Here is a 19,402-nt window from a genome sequence, read left to right on the forward strand (position 1 = left end):
TAAATTATAAAAGAATAGACAAAAACCCTACTGTATACTAGGGCATAGGTGTTGGACACACACACACACACATACTTTGAATTACCTCTCTGTATAGCTCTGGAATCCGGAAACACAAACATCCCCTGCAATACCTCTGGCTTATTGGACCCAGCATCTGAAATGTACAATTATAATGTAATGTTAGATATTTAGCTTCTATCTATAATATATTTAAATGCAGTATGTTGCGTATACAGGTTCTGTCTTACCTTCATATGTGAGGAAGTGAGATGAATGTAACAGTATAAGGAAACCACTATCATTCAGTTGTATTGTGAGGGCCTGTTGGTAAGAAAAAGTAGATTTATTAGAATCAAGGTCTGACAAGGCAACAATGAACTGCATTCCGGTCTTCCAATAACCTGCCAGTCTACTTTACAAACAATGAAAGCTCACCAGGTCTTTCTCCTTGAGCTCCTGTGTGAGCTGAGAGAGAGAGGTGTCCTCAGCATCACTGGGTGCCAGCTCATACAGACTCCAACCCATTCCTTCCAGAGAAACTGAAAAACCGTACAACTCAATATAATTCAATGGTAAAGAATGCAAATAAAGCTCACACAATAAATTGGGTGTTGTCATAGCTGAATAAATATTCAGATAATCAACACATAAAAATGTCCTGGGTAGGGTTGCAAAGCTACCGGTAATTTATGGTAATCTATCGTAACTTTGGTAATTTATAGTTGAATAACTTAAAAATATATACACTACCAGTCAAAAGTTTGGACACACCTACTCATTCAAGGGTTTTTCTTTATTTTTACTATTTTCTATGAAATAACACATGGAATCATGTAATAAGCAAAAAAGTGTTAAACAAATCAAAATATATTTTATATTTGAGATTCTTCAAATAGCGACCCGCAATGTCGTTTTAGAGAATTTGGCAGTACGTCCAACCGGCCTCACAACCGTAGACCACGTGTATGGCATGTGGGCGAGCGGTTTGCTGATGTCAACGTTGTGAAAAAAGTGCCCCATGGTGGCGGTGGGGTTATGGTATGGGCAGGCATTAGCTACGGACAACGAACACAATTGCATTTTATCGATGGCAATTTGCATGCACAGAGATACCGTGACGAAATCACCTCATGTTTCAGCATGATAATGCACCGCCCCATGTCGCAAGGATTTGTACACAGTTCCTGGAAGCTGAAAATGTCCCAGTTCTTCCATGGCCTGTATACTCACAAGACATGTCACCCATTGAGCATGTTTGGGATGCTCTGGATGTAAATGTACGACAGCATGTTTCAGTTTCCGCTAATATCCAGCAACTTCGCACAGCCATTAAAGAGGAGTGGGACAACATTCCACAGGCCACAATCAACAGCCTGATCAACTCTATGCGAAGGAGATGTGTCGCGCTGCATGAGGCAAATGGTGGTCACACAGATACTGTCATATATTTTACATGTGATAAGGCCACACAGAGGGCCAGCGATAATTACAGACACCTGTGATAATCTGAAGTACCCAAAAGAGACACTTGATGTCTTGTCATAGACTACATAACATCTTTGAAAGATATGAAAATTCTGGTAATTTACTGGTAAACTTAGAACATTTTCAGTAATATACCCTCCCTTTGCAACCCTAGTACTGGGAAGGTTAGTTTGTGGTGACACTGCTCAAACAAAATGCTTTCAGAATGAAACCACTTTTGAGTAGCCTACATTTACATTTGTAAACATAAACATGACAGTACCTTCCCCGATGAAGCAGGTTTCAAATATAGCCTTCGGTAATTTCTGCCTCAGATCTGACATTTTAATGGCTCCGTCAACTGCCATTACTGTTGGACTGAAATCAAACAAAATGACATTCTCAGGTTATGTTACCACATCAAAACAGGTAGTTAAACGTGTTTTTTGTTGCCTAACGTTTTGCTATGGTGTGCCCTACTGAACACGACCCACATCATGTAAATTGTAGAGATATTTATAAGATACTGTATTTATAAGTCATAGCATAGGGAGAAACCTTCACACTAGGGTTGCATTGAACTTACAGTTTAGCTGGGATCAGGGGTCCTGTGCTGGACTTCAGACCCACATGGTAGACCTGGGAGCTGATTTGGAGTTGGCCCCTCCAGGGGTAGTAGTGAAACACTGTAATCATATTAACATTTTAGCAGACAATGTTATCCAGAGCAACTTAATGCATTCAGTTAAAGTAGGAATGCACTGTACTGTAGTAGTAATGATATGCCATTGAACGGCACCATAACATTATCCAAAAGCACCTTTGCAACAGTTTGATTCATTACTCACCTGTTTTTCCTTCCTCACTGCAAAAGAGAAGAAACAGATCAATCATTTTGGACGTTTTAGAAGATGTTCCTTTTCATCAAATATTTTCGATGAATCTGAAAAACGTAAAAACCCCATGAGGAGAAAGAGGGAAATGTACCTTTTCTCCTGCTCCTCTGATGCGGGTGTCTTGGTATCCCAATAGGAGAAAGCCACTATAGCGAATGGGCAGGCATGGCTGGGAGGCTGGACTGTCGAGTCAGCCCTTCCTCCAGGCAGCTCATACATGTAGTACTGCAAAGACCAACACAAATCTCTTCAGCTTTGCTATTGTATTGTATTTATCACTACTGTATCTGCAGGTGTATCTTATAAACTTTTCTAAATGCCTGGAGCAAAAACACAAATAAATCATAACTTTTTTCATTAGAGAGGTAGCTTACTAAATTAACTTCTGTTTTATTTTATTTGACACACGGAGTGCACATTTGACAATTGAAGGCAACACAACCCGAAACCCAGCAGGCAAAGCTGATTGAAATGACCTCATTACAACTAGTTTTTCCTACTGGAAAGGTACACAGATTGACACGGAGGGATGAATGATAGAGGGATGATGGATGGAGGAATCTCACCTGTGTTCTCTCGAAGGCCAGGAAGGAGCTGGTGTTGGCTGACACAGCACTGAGCTGCTCTGATACATGACAGTCAAACCCATTAGAGGGAGAGGTGTAGTTTACTGTGTAGTTCTCTGTCACCTCTCTCACTCTGCCCTGTAGAACCCCCCCCCCCCAAAAAAGAGAGAATATTAATGACAAGCCCTTTCAACAAACAAATCAATCAAATGTATTTATAAAGCCCTTTTTACATCAGCAGTTGTCACAAAGTGCATTGCAGTAACTCGACCTAAACCCCAAATTTCAAGCAGAAGCACGGTGGCAAGGAAAAACTCCTTAGAAGGAAATAACCTAGAGAAGAACCTTCAACAGTGAAGTTACCCATCGCAACGCCTCTGTGGTCCGTAACTATGTAAATACCTTGGTGAGCCTGATGATGGCGATGTATCCAGACTTCCCGTGATACCAGCGGTTTAGGTCCAGGCAGTCGGAGTACTTGGACACGTACACACCTGAGTTAACAAGAAAATTCACATCATTGTCACGTCTGTTCCCACAGCAAGAACATGGGGTGGTGAGTGTGCCAACATCCTCTCTCTGATAAAACCAAAACAACAATATTCAGTGCAGAACAAGGCTTGATGACCTTGAAAGATGTTAGCTGAACTAAATATTTGTAGTACAAGGAATAAAAATATGTAGGTTTAATTACATTCAAATATTTAATTTGAGAAGTGGAAATATGAATATTATAATAAACATTTTATTTAATAAATGCCTCACACAGTCAAAGGGTTTTGGTTTATTTCCAAGTGTGAATATGTTGTTATTTGTGCTCATTTTCCCAATGGCCAACCATGACAGTCTAGGGAACCAAAGCCACACCCTAAAATGTTTTTTATACACCTGATCTCACATAAATGTCAAGGACATGGGAGCCATGTTGTACAACGTCCTTAGTATCACAGTACCAAGGCACACCCAAAACAATTAGCAATATCCTCCTGTGAGGAATTTCCAGTCTTTCAGTGAGTTGGAGGACTTTCCATACTTTGGTGCCAACTGCCAAGCCCAACACAGCCTGTGTTCCCTTTCTAAAACAATGAAGTGAGGGCTTAATATAATGTAACTGAGGTGGTTTGGCAGAATTGGCACCACACTCACATGATGAACTTGTGTTGGCTCCCTAAGCTAATGCCTAGGCTTTTTCTCAGTAGGCTAACACAGTCTTGCAGCACACAGGTACATGCTATGGATATGTGGTTAGATCTTTTCTTTAGTCTGAGCAGAGAAGGCTGTGCCATGTTGATTTCTCTATAGTGAAGGGAGGAGGTTCACAGGGTGCGAAACAGGAAAAACGAGTTGAAGCACATTCAAGCAGTGACAAGTGAAGAACCCATACGGGAATGAAAAGGTCTTACAAAAGTCTTATTGTACTAGTACTGAAAAAAAGACTTCAACTCTTTTTGTAAAAAGTTGCGTAAGATCTCAAAACTATCAGTCGGTTCTAGTTTTTTTTTTATACAGAGCTTCTATGGCGATCTCGTACACATTTAGAATTGTTCACTTTTGAAAGTGCAAAACAACAGCCCACACAAGGAATTTGACCATTGTTTCCTTCCTCCATAACTACGCCAGTTATCTGTATCTGGGCCTAGCTTATATACATACAACTAGCAGACTTTGTCCTACCGTAGATAATCTTACATCACCCTTCCCCTTGCTAGGGACTGCCCCTGCACCTTGAATTCTATTGAGGAATGCATTTATGGAACTCCAAACAAAGAAAGATATGTACTGTATGTTCGAAGCTAAACTCTCATAACATTAACATTCTGCTGATAAAAGTAGAATCATTCCAATGAGTTAAAATCTTATCTAATTTCTACATCATTCAAACATTTTTACTGTAGGCATACGTTTAGGCTAACACTACTCACTGCCTCAGCAAACATTACTAGAGTTAAGTTTCACTGGTCTCTCTCTTTTCCACTCTCCTTCCACTTTCTCTTTCCAGTCAAAGCATTCATATCATTTGTCTGTTAAGCACAGTTTCACTTTCAAAAGCAGATGAAACAGCCCACCAGCAGCTTGGTAAGAAAACTGCTTTCAATCTCATTACTTATGTTATGAAGTGTATTTAGCCATATAGTGCACACTCACGGATAGCATAGTATTGATTATGGTCACGGCTTAGACAATTGCTTGTCATTTAGTGTGCGAGCGAGTTGCCTCTCTATAGGCCTAGCTAGCCAAATAGCCATGTCTGTTATACAAGCTTAGAACGGTTCCTTTGTTTAGTTGAGGCCTTGTGGATGACAGAATAAAGAGGTTTCATTAATAGTAAGACTACCCGTTTTACTCTTATCCCCTTAAGACAGGTTGTTGTTGACCTAGTGTATTTAACTTCCATGCTGCGAACCATTTAGTCATTTCCACTTGGTACTCCGCCAACACAAAGGCAGGAAATGGGTTTGGGTTTTGCATCTTGTCTGACCACTGGGCACAAACTGATTGAATCAACGTTGTTTCAACGTAATTTCTCAATGTATTGTGACGTGAGATCTGTATGGAAAATACATTGGATGAAAACAATTCACAACGTAAACTGCAGTTTAGAGGGTGATATTTCAACCACAGGATTATGTGATCACGGAGGAAAATAAATCTACATATACACACCTTGTATAAAATATGTTGAATTTGTACCGTTGAAACAACGTCAGATCACCAACGTTATATCCACTATCAGAAAAAAAACTATAGGCTGGGCAGCATCTCCTACTGGAGAGTGAATCTATCTACAGCTATCCATTTGGTCTCCCATCCATGGTTTTAACCATGCCCAGCTTTGATATTTGTCATTGTCACTACTACCAATATGCTATCATGAGAATTATTATTGAGAACTCTTAATAACTAAATAGATTCACTGTTATCAAAGTCATTCCAAAGGATAGGTTTAACAGCGCAAATTAAATGTACCCATACTTTATAAGTCATATGATGAACGATACTATTTAGGCCTACAGTGGGGAGAACAAGTATTTGATACACTGCCGATTTTGCAGGTTTTCCTACTTACAAAGCATGTAGAGGTCTGTAATTTTTATCATTGGTACACTTCAACTGTGAGAGACGGAATCAAAAATCCAGAAAATCACATTGTATGATTTTTAAGTAATTAATTTGCATTTTATTGCATGACATAAGTATTTGATACATCAGAAAAGCAGAACTTAATATTTGGTACAGAAACCTTTGTTTGCAATTACAGAGATCATACTGTAGGTAGGTCTTGACCAGGTTTGCACACACTGCAGCAGGGATTTTGGCCCACTCCTCCATACAGACCTTCTCCAGATCCTTCAGGTTTCGGGGCTGTCGCTGGGCAATACGGACTTTCAGCTCCCTCCAAAGATGTTCTATTGGGTTCAGGTCTGGAGACTGGCTAGGCCACTCCAAGACCTTGAGATGCTTCTTACGGAGCCACTCCTTAGTTGCCCTGGCTGTGTCTTTTGGGTCGTTGTCATGCTGGAAGACCCAGCCACGACCCATCTTCAATGCTCTTACTGAGGGAAGGAGGTTGTTGGCCAAGATCTCGCGATACATGGCCCCATCCATCCTCCCCTCAATACGGTGCAGTCGTCTTGTCCCCTTTGCAGAAAAGCATCCCCAAAGAATGATGTTTCCACCTCCATGCTTCACGGTTGGGATGGTGTTCTTGGGGTTGTGTACTCATCCTTCTTCTTCCTCCAAACACGGCGAGTGGAGTTTAGACCAAAAAGCTATATTTTTGTCTCATCAGACCACATGACCTTCTCCCATTCCTCCTCTGGATCATCCAGATGGTCATTGGCAAACTTCAGACGGGCCTGGACATGCGCTGGCTTGAGCAGGGGGACCTTGCGTGCGCTGCAGGATTTTAATTCATAACGGCGTAGTGTGTTACTAATGGTTTTCTTTGAGACTGTGGTCCCAGCTCTCTTCAGGTCATTGACCAGGTCCTGCCGTGTAGTTCTGGGCTGATCCCTCACCTTCCTCATGATCATTGATGCCCCACGAGGTGAGATCTAGGGTGATTGACCGTCATCTTGAACTTCTTCAATTTTCTAATAATTGTGCCAACAGTTGTTGCCTTCTCACCAAGCTGCTTGCCTATTGTCCTGTAGCCCATCCCAGCCTTGTGCAGGTCTACAATTGTATCCCTGATGCCCTTACACAGCTCTCTGGTCTTGGCCATTGTGGAGAGGTTGGAGTCTGTTTGATTGAGTGTGTGGACAGGTGTCTTTTATACAGGTAACGAGTTCAAACAGGTGTAGTTAATACAGGTAATGAGTGGAGAACAGGAGGGCTTCTTAAAGAAAAACTAACAGGTCTGTGAGAGCCGGAATTCTTACTGGTTGGTAGGTGATCAAATACTTATGTCATGCAATAAAATGCAAATGTATTACTTAAAAATCATACAATGTGATTTTCTGGATTTTTGTTTTAGATTCCGTCCGATAAAAATTACAGACCTCTACATGCTTTGTAAGTAGGAAAACCTACAAAATCGGCAGTGTATCAAATACTTGTTCTCCCCACTGTATATAGCATTTGCGATGTCATCAACATCTATTGTTTTAAAGGCCCCCACCAGAGACAGAATCACAAAGGCTGCTAATACATATTCGCGAATTAGGGGTGGGAACGTTGTGGTGATTTCCACGTGGAGTGGAGAAATAACAACAAGTAGGGGCACTGACAGCGTCAGTGTAGCTAGCTAGCATACTAACCTTATCTAGCTAGCTAATGGTATCTGTTGTAGCTTTTTTTTTTTACTATACCTTATTCAAAAGATTAGCCAGCTGGCTAGGCTATGGCTGGTTCTGGAGCTGGATTTCTCATAACATGCATTTAGGGAAAGCTTTGCCAAAGATGAATAGGGGAAGCCAGTATATTTGACTTTGACATGTATTGTTATCTCCAAAGTTTTGTCATCTTCCATGAATCCGCCATAGAAATACAAAGAATAAGATTAATCTCTGGTAATATGGATAGCCTAACTATTGAACGGTTTGGACTTGAGTTTAGTTTTTCGACATTGTAATGGACACGGTGCAACCTTTGGTAGGCTGCTGGCAGGCTATTCAGCTGCGGTACAGCAATGTCAAGTCAGCCCATGCTCATGCCATGGTTCTCACAGCTAGAGGAAGTGAAATGATAGACTACAATGACATCTCTGCATGTCTGGCAGACATATCAGTGTGGATGACGGATCACCACCTCAAGCTGAACCTTGGCAAGACGGAGCTGCTTCTTCCTCCTGGGGAAGGACTGCCCGTTCCATGATCTCCCATTACGGTTGACAACTCCGTTGTGTCCTCCTCCCAGAGTGCGAAGAGCCTTGGCGTGACCCTGGACAACACCCTGTCGTTCTCCGCTAACATCAAGGCGGTGACCCGATCCTGTAGGTTCATGCTCTACAACATTCGGAGAATATGACCCTGCCTTACACAGGAAACGGCACAGGTCCTAATCCAGGCACTTGTCATCTCCCGTCTGGATTACTGCAACTCGCTGTTGGCTGGGCTCCCTGCCTGTGCCATTAAACCCCTACAACTCATCCAGAATGCCGTAGCCCGTCTGGTGTTCAACCTTCCCAAGTTCTCTCACGTCACCCCGCTCCTCCGCACACTCCACTGGCTTCCAGTTGAAGCTCGCATCTGCTACAAGGCCATGGTGCTTGCCTACGGAGCTGTGAGGGGAACGGCACCTCCGTACCTTCAGGCTCTGATCACTCCCTACACCCAAACGAGGGCATTGCGTTCATCCACCTCTGGCCTGCTGGCTCCCCTACCTCTGCGGAAGCACAGTTCAAAAATCTCATTCCAAAATCATGGCTATTAATATGGAGTTGGTCCCCCCCTTTGCTGCTATAACAGCCTCCACTCTTATGTTGTGCGATTATTCCTTATTTGCAGTCGGTGTTCCAATTCATCCCAAAGGTGTTCGATGGGGTTAAGGTCAGGGCTCTGTGCAGGTCAGTCAAGTTCTTCCACACCAATCTCGACAAACCATTTCTGTATGGACCTCACTTTGTGCACGGGGGCATTGTCATGCTGAAACAAGAAAGGGCCTTCCCCAAACTGTTGCCACAAAATTGGAAGCACAGAATCGTCTAGAAACATGAAAAACAGCCCCAGACCATTATTCCGCCTCCACCAAACTTTACAGTTGGCACTATGCATTGGGGCAGGTAGCGTTCTCCTGGCATTCGCCAAACCCAGATTCGTCCGTCGGACTGTCAGATGGTGAAGCGTGATTCATCACTCCAGACGACGCATTTCCAATGCTCCAGAGTCCAATGGCGGCGAGCTTTACACCACTCCAGCCGACGTTTGGCATTGTGCATGGTGATCTTAGACTTCTGTGCGGCTGAAGCTTCATTTCATGAAGCTCCCAACGAACAGTTCTTGTGCTGATGTTGCTTCCAGAGGCAGTTTGGAACCCGGTAGTGAGTGTTGCAACAGAGGACAGACGATTTATACGTGCTACTTACTTTTGTATACAGTGGGGGAAAAAAGTATTTAGTCAGCCACCAATTGTGCAAGTTCTCCCACTTAAAAAGATGAGAGAGGCCTGTAATTTTCATCATAGGTACACGTCAAATATGACAGACAAATTGAGAGAAAAAAATTCCAGAAAACCACATTGTAGGATTTTTAATGAATTTATTTGCAAATTATGGTGGAAAATAAGTATTTGGTCACCTACAAACAAGCAAGATTTCTGGCTCTCACAGACCTGTAACTTCTTCTTTAAGAGGCTCCTCTGTCCTCCACTCGTTACCTGTATTAATGGCACCTGTTTGAACTTGTTATCAGTATAAAAGACACCTGTCCACAACCTCAAACAGTCACACTCCAAACTCCACTATGGCCAAGACCAAAGAGCTGTCAAAGGACACCAGAAACAAAATTGTAGACCTGCACCAGGCTGGGAAGACTGAATCTGCAATAGGTAAGCAGCTTGGTTTGAAGAAATCAACTGTGGAAGCAATTATTAGGAAATGGAAGACATACAAGACCACTGATAATCTCCCTCGATCTGGGGCTCCACGCAAGATCTCACCCCGTGGGGTCAAAATGATCACAAGAATGGTGAGCAAAAATCCCAGAACCACACGTGGGGACCTAGTGAATGACCTGCAGAGAGCTGGGACCAAAGTAACAAAGCCTACCATCAGTAACACACTACGCTGCCAGGGACTCAAATCCTGCAGTGCCAGACGTGTCCCCCTGCTTAAGCCAGTACATGTCCAGGCCCGTCTGAAGTTTGCTAGAGTGCATTTGGATGATCCAGAAGAGGATTGGGAGAATGTCATATGGTCAGATGAAACCAAAATAGAACTTTTTGGTAAAAACTCAACTCGTCGTGTTTGGAGGACAAAGAATGCTGAGTTGCATCCAAAGAACACCATACCTACTGTGAAGCATGGGGGTGGAAACATCATGCTTTGGGGCTGTTTTTCTGCAAAGGGACCAGGACGACTGATCCGTGTAAAGGAAAGAATGAATGGGGCCATGTATCGTGAGATTTTGAGTGAAAACCTCCTTCCATCAGCAAGGGCATTGAAGATGAAACATGGCTGGGTCTTTCAGCATGACAATGATCCCAAACACACCGCCCGGGCAACGAAGGAGTGGCTTCGTAAGAAGCATTTCAAGGTCCTGGAGTGGCCTAGCCAGTCTCCAGATCTCAACCCCATAGAACATTTTTGGAGGGAGTTGAAAGTCCGTGTTGCCCAGCGACAGCCCCAAAACATCACTGCTCTAGAGGAGATCTGCATGGAGGAATGGGCCAAAATACCAGCAACAGTGTGTGAAAACCTTGTGAAGACTTACAGAAAACGTTTGACCTGTGTCATTGCCAACAAAGGGTATATAACAAAGTATTGAGAAACTTTTGTTATTGACCAAATACTTATTTTCCACCATAGTTTGCAAATAAATTCATTAAAAATGCTACAATGTGATTTTCTGGATTTTTCTTTCTCATTTTGTCTGTCATAGTTGACATGTACCTATGATGAAAATTACAGGCCTCTCTCATCTTTTTAAGTGGGAGAACTTTCACAATTGGTGGCTGACTAAATACTTTTTTTCCCCACTGTATATAGTGTATGTAACAACATCCTGAGACGATCGAACACATCAATACAAATGTAAAAACAGCACAACAAAATAGATAAACTAGTTTGTGTAATTTTCTTTTGCAGGTGCCTTTTCATTATAGGATAGACACTTGTGGTTTCTAGCTGCACCAATCAAAGCAGTGGAGCGTGGTCAAAACCATTCATCTTGGGAGGAGCGGGGTTCCAAAATGCAGTCATATCAAATGCAATGTAATAATTTATAAAAATGTCATTTTTTTATTTTTATACAGACTAGCTAAATAAAAAGTGAAATTTGACAAATTATCCAATGGATTATGATAATTTGCTGGTAAAAAAGTGGAGGTGCAAAAAAATTATTTGCTCCATAGCTAAGGCGGCCAAGTGTAGGATACGGCAAAAAGCTGTTTGGCTCAGTCGTGAGGAAGAACTTTGCAGGTGTTTCTGATTAATAAACAATGCCATGCTGATGGGTGGTAACATTCAAATAAAACCCAGCCCCGAAAAGAAACGTAGATTGAAAAGTATTAGCATGTCATCTCATAAGTGAAACACACGGCATTGACACAGAAAATATATTTAGTTACTACTTTGGATTTCCCACTTCAAGCCCAAATATATCATATATTGACTAAAACTATGACTTATTGACTTAAATCGTTGTGCAACATCATGCGTAAGCTATGGGCATCGTCTTTCAGCTAAAAACAATTGAATTTCCGCTCTTGTGAGCGTTTAAATTCAACTCAGGGTATGAAAAATGTATGCACTCACTAACTGTAAGTCGCTCTGGATAAGAGCGTCTGCTAAATGACTAAACTAAAAATAGACAATACAAATAGTCATAGGGTTGTAAACTTTGGTGGAAATATAATCTTCAAGTTAATAATTAATATGTTGGATTCACGTCTCCATCTCAACCAAAAATTCAAGTTAAAGAATAGGAATAAATCAAATCAAACTTTAAGTGCACTTTAAATAAAGTTTGATTTGATTTAGTCCTATTCCTTACCTTTGATTTTTGGTGGAGATGAAGAGGTGATTCCTACATATCAATTATTAATTTGTAGACAAACTGGATATTGAATTGTGGTTGGTTGTCAATGCAACCAAATATAATTTGAAGGAGATGTATCTTCTGCTTGGACAGTTCCATCTGTGCCACTGATTTCGTCTGGCTTTAATTCCAGTTTGTCTACAAATATATAATTGACATGTTGAATTCACATCTCCATCTCAACCAAAAATCGAAGTTAAAGAATATGCCTAAATCAAATCAAACTTTAAATGCACTTTAAATAAAGTTTGATAGGATTTAGTCCTATTCTTTAATTTAGATTTTTGTTTGTGATGGAGACGTGAATATAACATATCAATTATTAATTTCTCGACAAACTGGAAATAAAGCTAGACTAAATCAGTGGCACAAAATATTAATTTCCTTCTAATGTTGATATTTGGTTGCGTTGAGAACTAAATACAATTCAATATCACTTTCGCAATACAGTAAATAGCCCAATAACTTGCAAGTTAATAAATGATATGTTGGATTCACATCTGCAAATAAACCAAAAATAAAAGTTAAAGAATAGGATTTAGCCAGTGACTCAGATGAAACTATCCAAACATTAGATACATATCTTTTAAATGTTGATATTTGGTTGTGTTGTTAACCAAACACAATTCAATATTACTTTTCTAATACAGTAAATAGACAAAAGTTAAGACTATCTTACAAACTAATGTAACAGTATTTATTCAACCTTAAAATGAGTAATGCATCCATGGCCACATATTGAGGTTACTGTTACTATTATGTAATCATAGAAATCATGCATGTTCATCATAGCAGGTCTGTGGAAATCTTCACAATTGCTATAATAATCTGTGCAGACTCTTGAACAGCATTGATCACTTGCACTGTGTACTTTTAATGTAATCTCAACTGCAATCCAGGTCATTTGGTTGTGCTACTAGATGAAGCACAGTAATAATACATTAAGTTGTTGTATAAATCCATAATGTCTGACATTATCTTCCTATTTGAACTTTGTTGCTTTTAAATGGTTGAAAGCATAGTGATAACACATTGGGAATTCAGTGGGTGAATAAAGGTTTAAATGTCATTGATCAACATCTCAACCAAATATTACCCACATTTCAACCTTGAAATTACGTGGTGTGCCCAGTGGGTGATATCTCGTTTTCTATGGCGGAGGAGTTATAAAACAATATGGCGGAGCTCATTTACCCTTTGAAGGATCTCCAAGCGTTGAGCATGTGCTGTGTCCAGGGACTACACCAGTTTCTCCCACTTTATTTGCCTTTAAAATCGAAAAATAGTGATTAGTAGTGATCAGTAACTTTGCTTGGGATGTTTTGAGGTAGTTTTCTATGACAAGAAATTACTGATATCGGTTTCTCCATTTAAAAAAAGTATACAGTGTGTGACTTTCTTTCCTTTTTTTTTACAGAAATATAAATGTAGAAATGGTTATTAATATGTTTAGAGTGATATTATTCTGGTGTTCATTGATATTCTTTCTTATTTATTATTTTCACCTTATTTTCGTCGTCGAAAAGCAAGAACCCATAGGACTCCTCCAGTTCTTCCTCTGAGTATCCCATGCCTCTCCTTTCAGTTCGGAAGGCCTCATACTGTCAAACAAGAAAAAGGTCATTCTTTGTCGCATGTGACCAACATCTTGCTAGCAAAAGTAAACCGATTTACTTAACAACTGACTGAACAGCACAAGAAATACCAAGTATTGCACATAGTATGTACTATCAAATATAACACTTATACTATCATGTAGAAGTACAAGTACGATCATGTATTATCAAGTATTACACAGATATTATCATGCAATAACTGAACTCTGGTCAGAGAGGGACGGCGCACTGAGGGGTAAGCAAGTGGATTAAAAAGTTACCAAGTCGTCAAATATACTGACCCGTTCTTGCAGGGTTGCATTCTTTATCAAGAAAGCAGAGTTGTATCTGAAAGACAGCTTAGACTCCTCGTACATGTACATGTTCTGCAGTGGAGGCAGAATAATGTTGTCGAAGGGCTCAGATCCTGGTAGTACAGGTAATAAAACACCTGGTGGTTGGAACAGGAAGAAGATTAAAAAGTGACTTTACTGTAGGGTTGTACATTGTTATGTTTTGTACCAACAGTTGCCATGCATTTGTAACTACCATATTGATATATTATATAATTGTTTATATTATATTATTGTCTATTCTATACTAGGTCCCCTGTAGCTCAGTTGGTAGAGCATGGCGCTTGCAACACCAGGGTTGTGGGTTCGTTTCCCACAGGGGGCCAGTATGAAAATGTATGCACTCACTAACTGTAAGTCACTCTGGATAAGAGCGTCTGCTAAATGACTAAAATGTCAAATGTGCCTTGCATTGGTAACTACCATATATATGATATTATTTTCTATTCTAGGTGTCATGCATTTGTAACGACCATATTGATTCTATTCTATATATACTATTTTGAGTTAGGCCAAATACTGGTGAGCATGTTGTTAAAAGATTTTCTGCCCTGCTAGAGCTGCCCCGGTCAACTGTAAGTGCTGTTATTTTGAGGTGGAAAAATCTAGTAGGAGTAACAACGGCTCAGCCGCAAAGCGGTAGACCACACAAGCTCACAGAACGGGACTGCCAATTGCTGAAGCGCGTAGCATGTAAAGAGTTCCAAACTGCCTCTGGAAGCAACATTTTACATTTTAGTCATTTAGCAGACGCTCTTATCCAGAGTGACTTACAGTTAGTGAGTGCATACATTTTCATACTGTCCCCCCCGTGGGAAACGAACCCACAACCCTGGCGTTGCAAGCACCATGCACTACCAACTGAGCTACACGGGACCCAACGTCAACACAATAAATGTTTGTCGGGAGCTTCATGAAATGGGTTTCCATGGCCGAGCAGCCATACACAAGCATAATATCACCATGCCCCTGTGCATAAAGCGAGGTCTATACATAAATGGTTTGTCGTGATCAGTGTGGAAGAACTTGACTGGCCTGCACAGAGCCCTGACCTCAACCCCATTGTACACCTTTGGAATGAATTGGAATGCTTAATCGGCAGGTAGCTTAGTGGTTAAGAGCGTTGTACCAGTAACCGAAAGGTCGCTAGTTCTAATCCCCGAGCCGACTAGGTGAAAAATCTGTCGATGTGCCCTTGAGCAAAGCACTTAACCCTAATTGCTCCTGTAAGTTGCTCTGGATAAGAGCGTCTGCTAAATGACTAAAATGTAATAATAATAATAATAATAATATATGTAAAAATGTAATCGCCGACCTCACTAATGCTCTTGTGGCTGAATGGAAGCAATGTTCCAACATCTTGTGGTAAGCCTTCCCAGAAGAGTGGAGGCTGTTATAGCAGCAATGGGGGGACCAACTCCATATTAATGCTCATGATTTTGGAATGAGATGTTCGACGAGTAGGTGTCCACAGACTTTTGGTCATGTAGTGTATTTATGCCAAAAATATTGTGTTTTACCTATGGAACTGCATTATCTGGAGTGCTAGCTAGTGTTTCGCCCATGTGTATGCATTATTCTTGTTGCTTACGGATTCTAACTACAGTAAAGTTTGTACCCTATGCACACGTGACAAAATACTGTAAACTGTAAATAATGTAATACTCATAGATAGACCAAAAACCAATGATGTATGACTATAACCAATTCTCGACATAGTAAAATGTAAATGATAAATAGCTATCATATAAAAGTGTTATATAAGAGTGATATAACGAATTATGGTTGACCAAAAACTCTATTCGTCACCTCTTGCGACACCATTCTCGATTTCCATGGTTGAAAAAAACGTATGAAATCAGTTTGTCCCTTTTTCTCCTCTTGACATTCGCAGACCACCTCCGTCTATCGTTGATATTCCGATACTTTTAATTGGTCTATTCCGAGAAAAATGTCGCCAATCCATATGAATGATTTGGCGAATCGTTGTGCCAAAGTCAAGTCTCCACGTACGTTGCAACCAGGAAGAAGTACGAAAAATGAAAAACGTCGCGATTAGAACACACTTCGATATTCTGAGCCTATACTCAGATATTTGCCACAAATAGCATATATATATTCACCGAGTAATGTAATCCTAACTCAACATAAAGTTTTGCTTCCAAAAAAGAAACAGAAACTTATGTCTCCCCGCATCCATTTTGAGAATAATTTGCTTTCATTTCTCCACTCCACTAGTAGACGCAGTTGAGTAGACGTTTGAGCTTTTGAACAGCAAACACAAACTGAAAATTGTACGTGAATGGAATGCATTATGTTCATAAAAATATTATAGGCATGGCAAACCTATTCCAAACTAGACATTTAGAGCAGACTGTCATTTACAGTAGGCCTACATTTTAGGCCGATATTTTACAAATATGAAAATGAGTTAGAAAAGTTACACTTCTTCACTGAATAGATCTCATCTATGAGGCGTAATACGTGTCTATACATCGATTGTAAAATGTAATATTCAACTAACAACTTGATAAGGCCATGCCGCAATAGAGTGATTATTGGGACTCGAACTGCTCCTTCAACGAGAACCGGAAGTGACGAATGCTAAGGGGAGGCGAGTGGACGATTGTAAGTGGAAAGATCAGTTCAAACCTCTTTGGAAGACTGTTGTGGAAAAGTGGGAGGGAGCCGGTAGGGGGCACAATGTGTAGCTACAGCTCAGACTGCTATGGAATGTTAAGTGGAAGCTTATGTTATGTGTAATGACTAGCTAGTGTAGTCCAGAGGACAGAATGGAAGGTATCAGGTCTGATGTGATCGCGTGCTGCTAAAATTGCTTTGGTTGGTTCAGCATTGTAATTCGTTGGTATTGCTAGATAGCAAGCTAGCTATATGCTAACAGCAGCTAGTTAAACTAACTAGTTAGATATATTACATTCAATTCGGCTCCATTGTGGCTACAGTAGCTATCTAGCTCTATCTCACTAACGTTAGCTAGCTAGCCAAGATAAGCGCAAGTCTATCGTAAATCATGGAGTTGAGTTAGCTTGGCTAGCTAGCTAGCTGTTTTAGATTCTGACCAGACCACTTCGCTTTTCTAGCTAACCTAAGTAGCTTGCTAACTAGATATATACAGCAAACTAACGGGCTAATGTTAACCCACTGAATGATGTTTCCTAAGCTTGATACGTTGAAGCCATCCGTGTGTGTTTTTGTGTGTGAGAGAAAGAGGAGTAGCTAGCTAGCTAGCTAGTATGAGAGGGAGAGAAATAATGTATCTGGTGAATAACTTAGCCTCACATGGAATCTGATTATCACAATACTGTAATTTATGCATGGCAACACATTATGTTATGACACATTCTTATGAGGTATAGCTAAGCTAAGTTACCAGTTGTGTGTCTGTCTTTGAGTTATATCTTTATAGTGGGCATCTCAGTGCTTGAGGCGTCACTACAGACCCCGTGGTTCGATTCCAGGCTGTATCACAACCGGCCGTGATTGGGAGTCCCATAGTGCAGCGCACAATTGGCCCAGCGTCGTCCGGGTTTGGCCGGTGTAGGCCGTCATTGTAAATAAGAATTTGTTCTTAACTGACTTGCTTAGATAAATAAAGGTTAAATAAAAAAAAATAGTGGCAGATACCTGAGTTGATTACAGACCAGCTGGACAGGACTATCAGACTTCAAGGGGAACCCATCTTTAGCTTTTGTCAGGTCACACACAAGTTTACACATACAAACTTACATGTCTCTGCATCAGCCAGCCTAAACAGACAGATATACACATTACTGGGACATTGTTAAAACATTACCATTAACAGATATTGCCACCTTAGGTAATGGTGGATGTGTACTGCACTGTTGAGAAGAGCCTGTGAGTAAGCATTTCACTGCAATGTTTAGCCTACATCCTGTATCTTGCGCAGATGACAAATAAACTTTGATTTGATCACATCTGATGTTATTTAGTACAAACCTTGAGTTCCATCTTTCCATTGAAATCTAGTCTAATTGTATTGTCTATCTGTGTTGTGTAGCACCAGGTTAGTATGCTGTGATCTGATGTGAGTACGACACCCTAAGAACAGGTGTGTTCAAGAAGGATGGAAACCTGGAGTTCAACATGAGGGCCATTTTTTACAGGAGATACCCAGACACACACATCTGTATTGAGGTTACAAAAACACACACACAGTTTACTGGGTTGACACAGAAAGGTTACAGTACTAATGATTTGAGTCACATGTTTGTGTGTGTGTGCTTGATCAAAAAGGAGGAAGCCCTTGACAGCTGATGAGCTGCATGTCATATTACCTATTATTGTTGTGTACACAGGAAGCGGCACAGGTCCTAATCCAGGCACTTGTCATCTCCCGTCTGGACTACTGCAACTCGCTGTTGGCTGGCCTCCCTGCCTGTGCCATTAAACCCCTACAACTCATCCAGAATGCCGCAGCCCGTCTGGTGTTCAACCTTCCCAAGTTCTCTCACGTCACCCCCCTCCTCCGCACACTCCACTGGCTTCCAGTTGAAGCTCGCATCCGCTACAAGACCATGGTGCTTGCCTATGGAGCAGTGAGGGGAACGGCACCTCTGTACCTTCGGGCTCTGATCAGTCCCTACACCCAAACGAGGGCATTGCGTTCATCCACCTCTGGCCTGCTGGCTCCCCTTCCTCTGCGGAAGCATAGTTCCCGCTCAGCCCAGTCAAAACTGTTCGCTGCTCTGGCACCCCAATGGTGGAACAAGCTCCCTCACGACGCCAGGACAGCGGAGTCACTCACCACCTTCCGGAGGCATTTGAAACCCCACCTCTTTAAGGAATACCTGGGATAGGATAAAGTAATCCTTCTACCCCCCCCCCCCCCCCCCCCAAAATTGTAAAGTGGTTATCCCACTGGCTATAGGGTGAACGCACCAATTGGTGAGTCGCTCTGGATAAGAGCGTCTGCTAAATGACGTAAATGTGCCCTTGAGCAAGGCACTTAACCCTAATTGCTCCTGTAAGTCGCTCTGGATAAGAGCGTCTGCTAAATGACTAAAATGTAATGTAAATGTAATACTATTAGGCATATATACACTGCTCAAAAAAATAAAGGGAACACTAAAATAACACATCCTAGATCTGAATGAATGAAATAATCTTATTAAATATTTTTTCTTTACATAGTTGAATGTGCTGACAACAAAATCAAATGTATCAACCCATGGAGGTCTGGATTTGGAGTCACACTCAAAATTAAAGTGGAAAACCACACTACAGGCTGATCCAACTTTGATGTAATGTCCTTAAAACAAGTCAAAATGATGCTCAGTAGTGTGTGTG

General features: G+C 41.1%; 1 protein-coding gene across 3 annotated transcripts in view; it reads right to left on the reverse strand.

The window, feature by feature from the left end:
• Positions 1–16,317, reverse strand: part of LOC311137127 (uncharacterized protein) — a 28,862-nt gene extending 12,545 nt beyond the window's left edge. For all 3 annotated transcript variants that reach the window (XM_084171466.1, XM_084171467.1, XM_084171465.1), the window contains exons 1-13: positions 15,884–16,317; positions 14,024–14,172; positions 13,632–13,727; positions 13,321–13,393; positions 3,332–3,423; positions 2,930–3,067; positions 2,455–2,588; positions 2,316–2,332; positions 2,054–2,153; positions 1,751–1,845; positions 439–542; positions 252–324; positions 86–157 (exon numbers count right to left, since the gene is read on the reverse strand). In XM_084171466.1, coding sequence (XP_084027592.1) covers positions 86–157; positions 252–324; positions 439–542; positions 1,751–1,845; positions 2,054–2,153; positions 2,316–2,332; positions 2,455–2,588; positions 2,930–3,067; positions 3,332–3,423; positions 13,321–13,393; positions 13,632–13,727; positions 14,024–14,172; positions 15,884–15,911 — 1,171 coding nt within the window. In that variant the 5' untranslated portion in view covers positions 15,912–16,317. The remainder of the gene's footprint in view (positions 1–85; positions 158–251; positions 325–438; positions 543–1,750; positions 1,846–2,053; positions 2,154–2,315; positions 2,333–2,454; positions 2,589–2,929; positions 3,068–3,331; positions 3,424–13,320; positions 13,394–13,631; positions 13,728–14,023; positions 14,173–15,883) is intronic.
• Between the last annotated feature and the right edge of the window lie 3,085 nt (positions 16,318–19,402).

The sequence above is a fragment of the Coregonus lavaretus genome (genome assembly GCF_964263955.1).
Source record: "Coregonus lavaretus genome assembly, chromosome: 11".
Taxonomy (NCBI): domain Eukaryota; kingdom Metazoa; phylum Chordata; class Actinopteri; order Salmoniformes; family Salmonidae; genus Coregonus; species Coregonus lavaretus.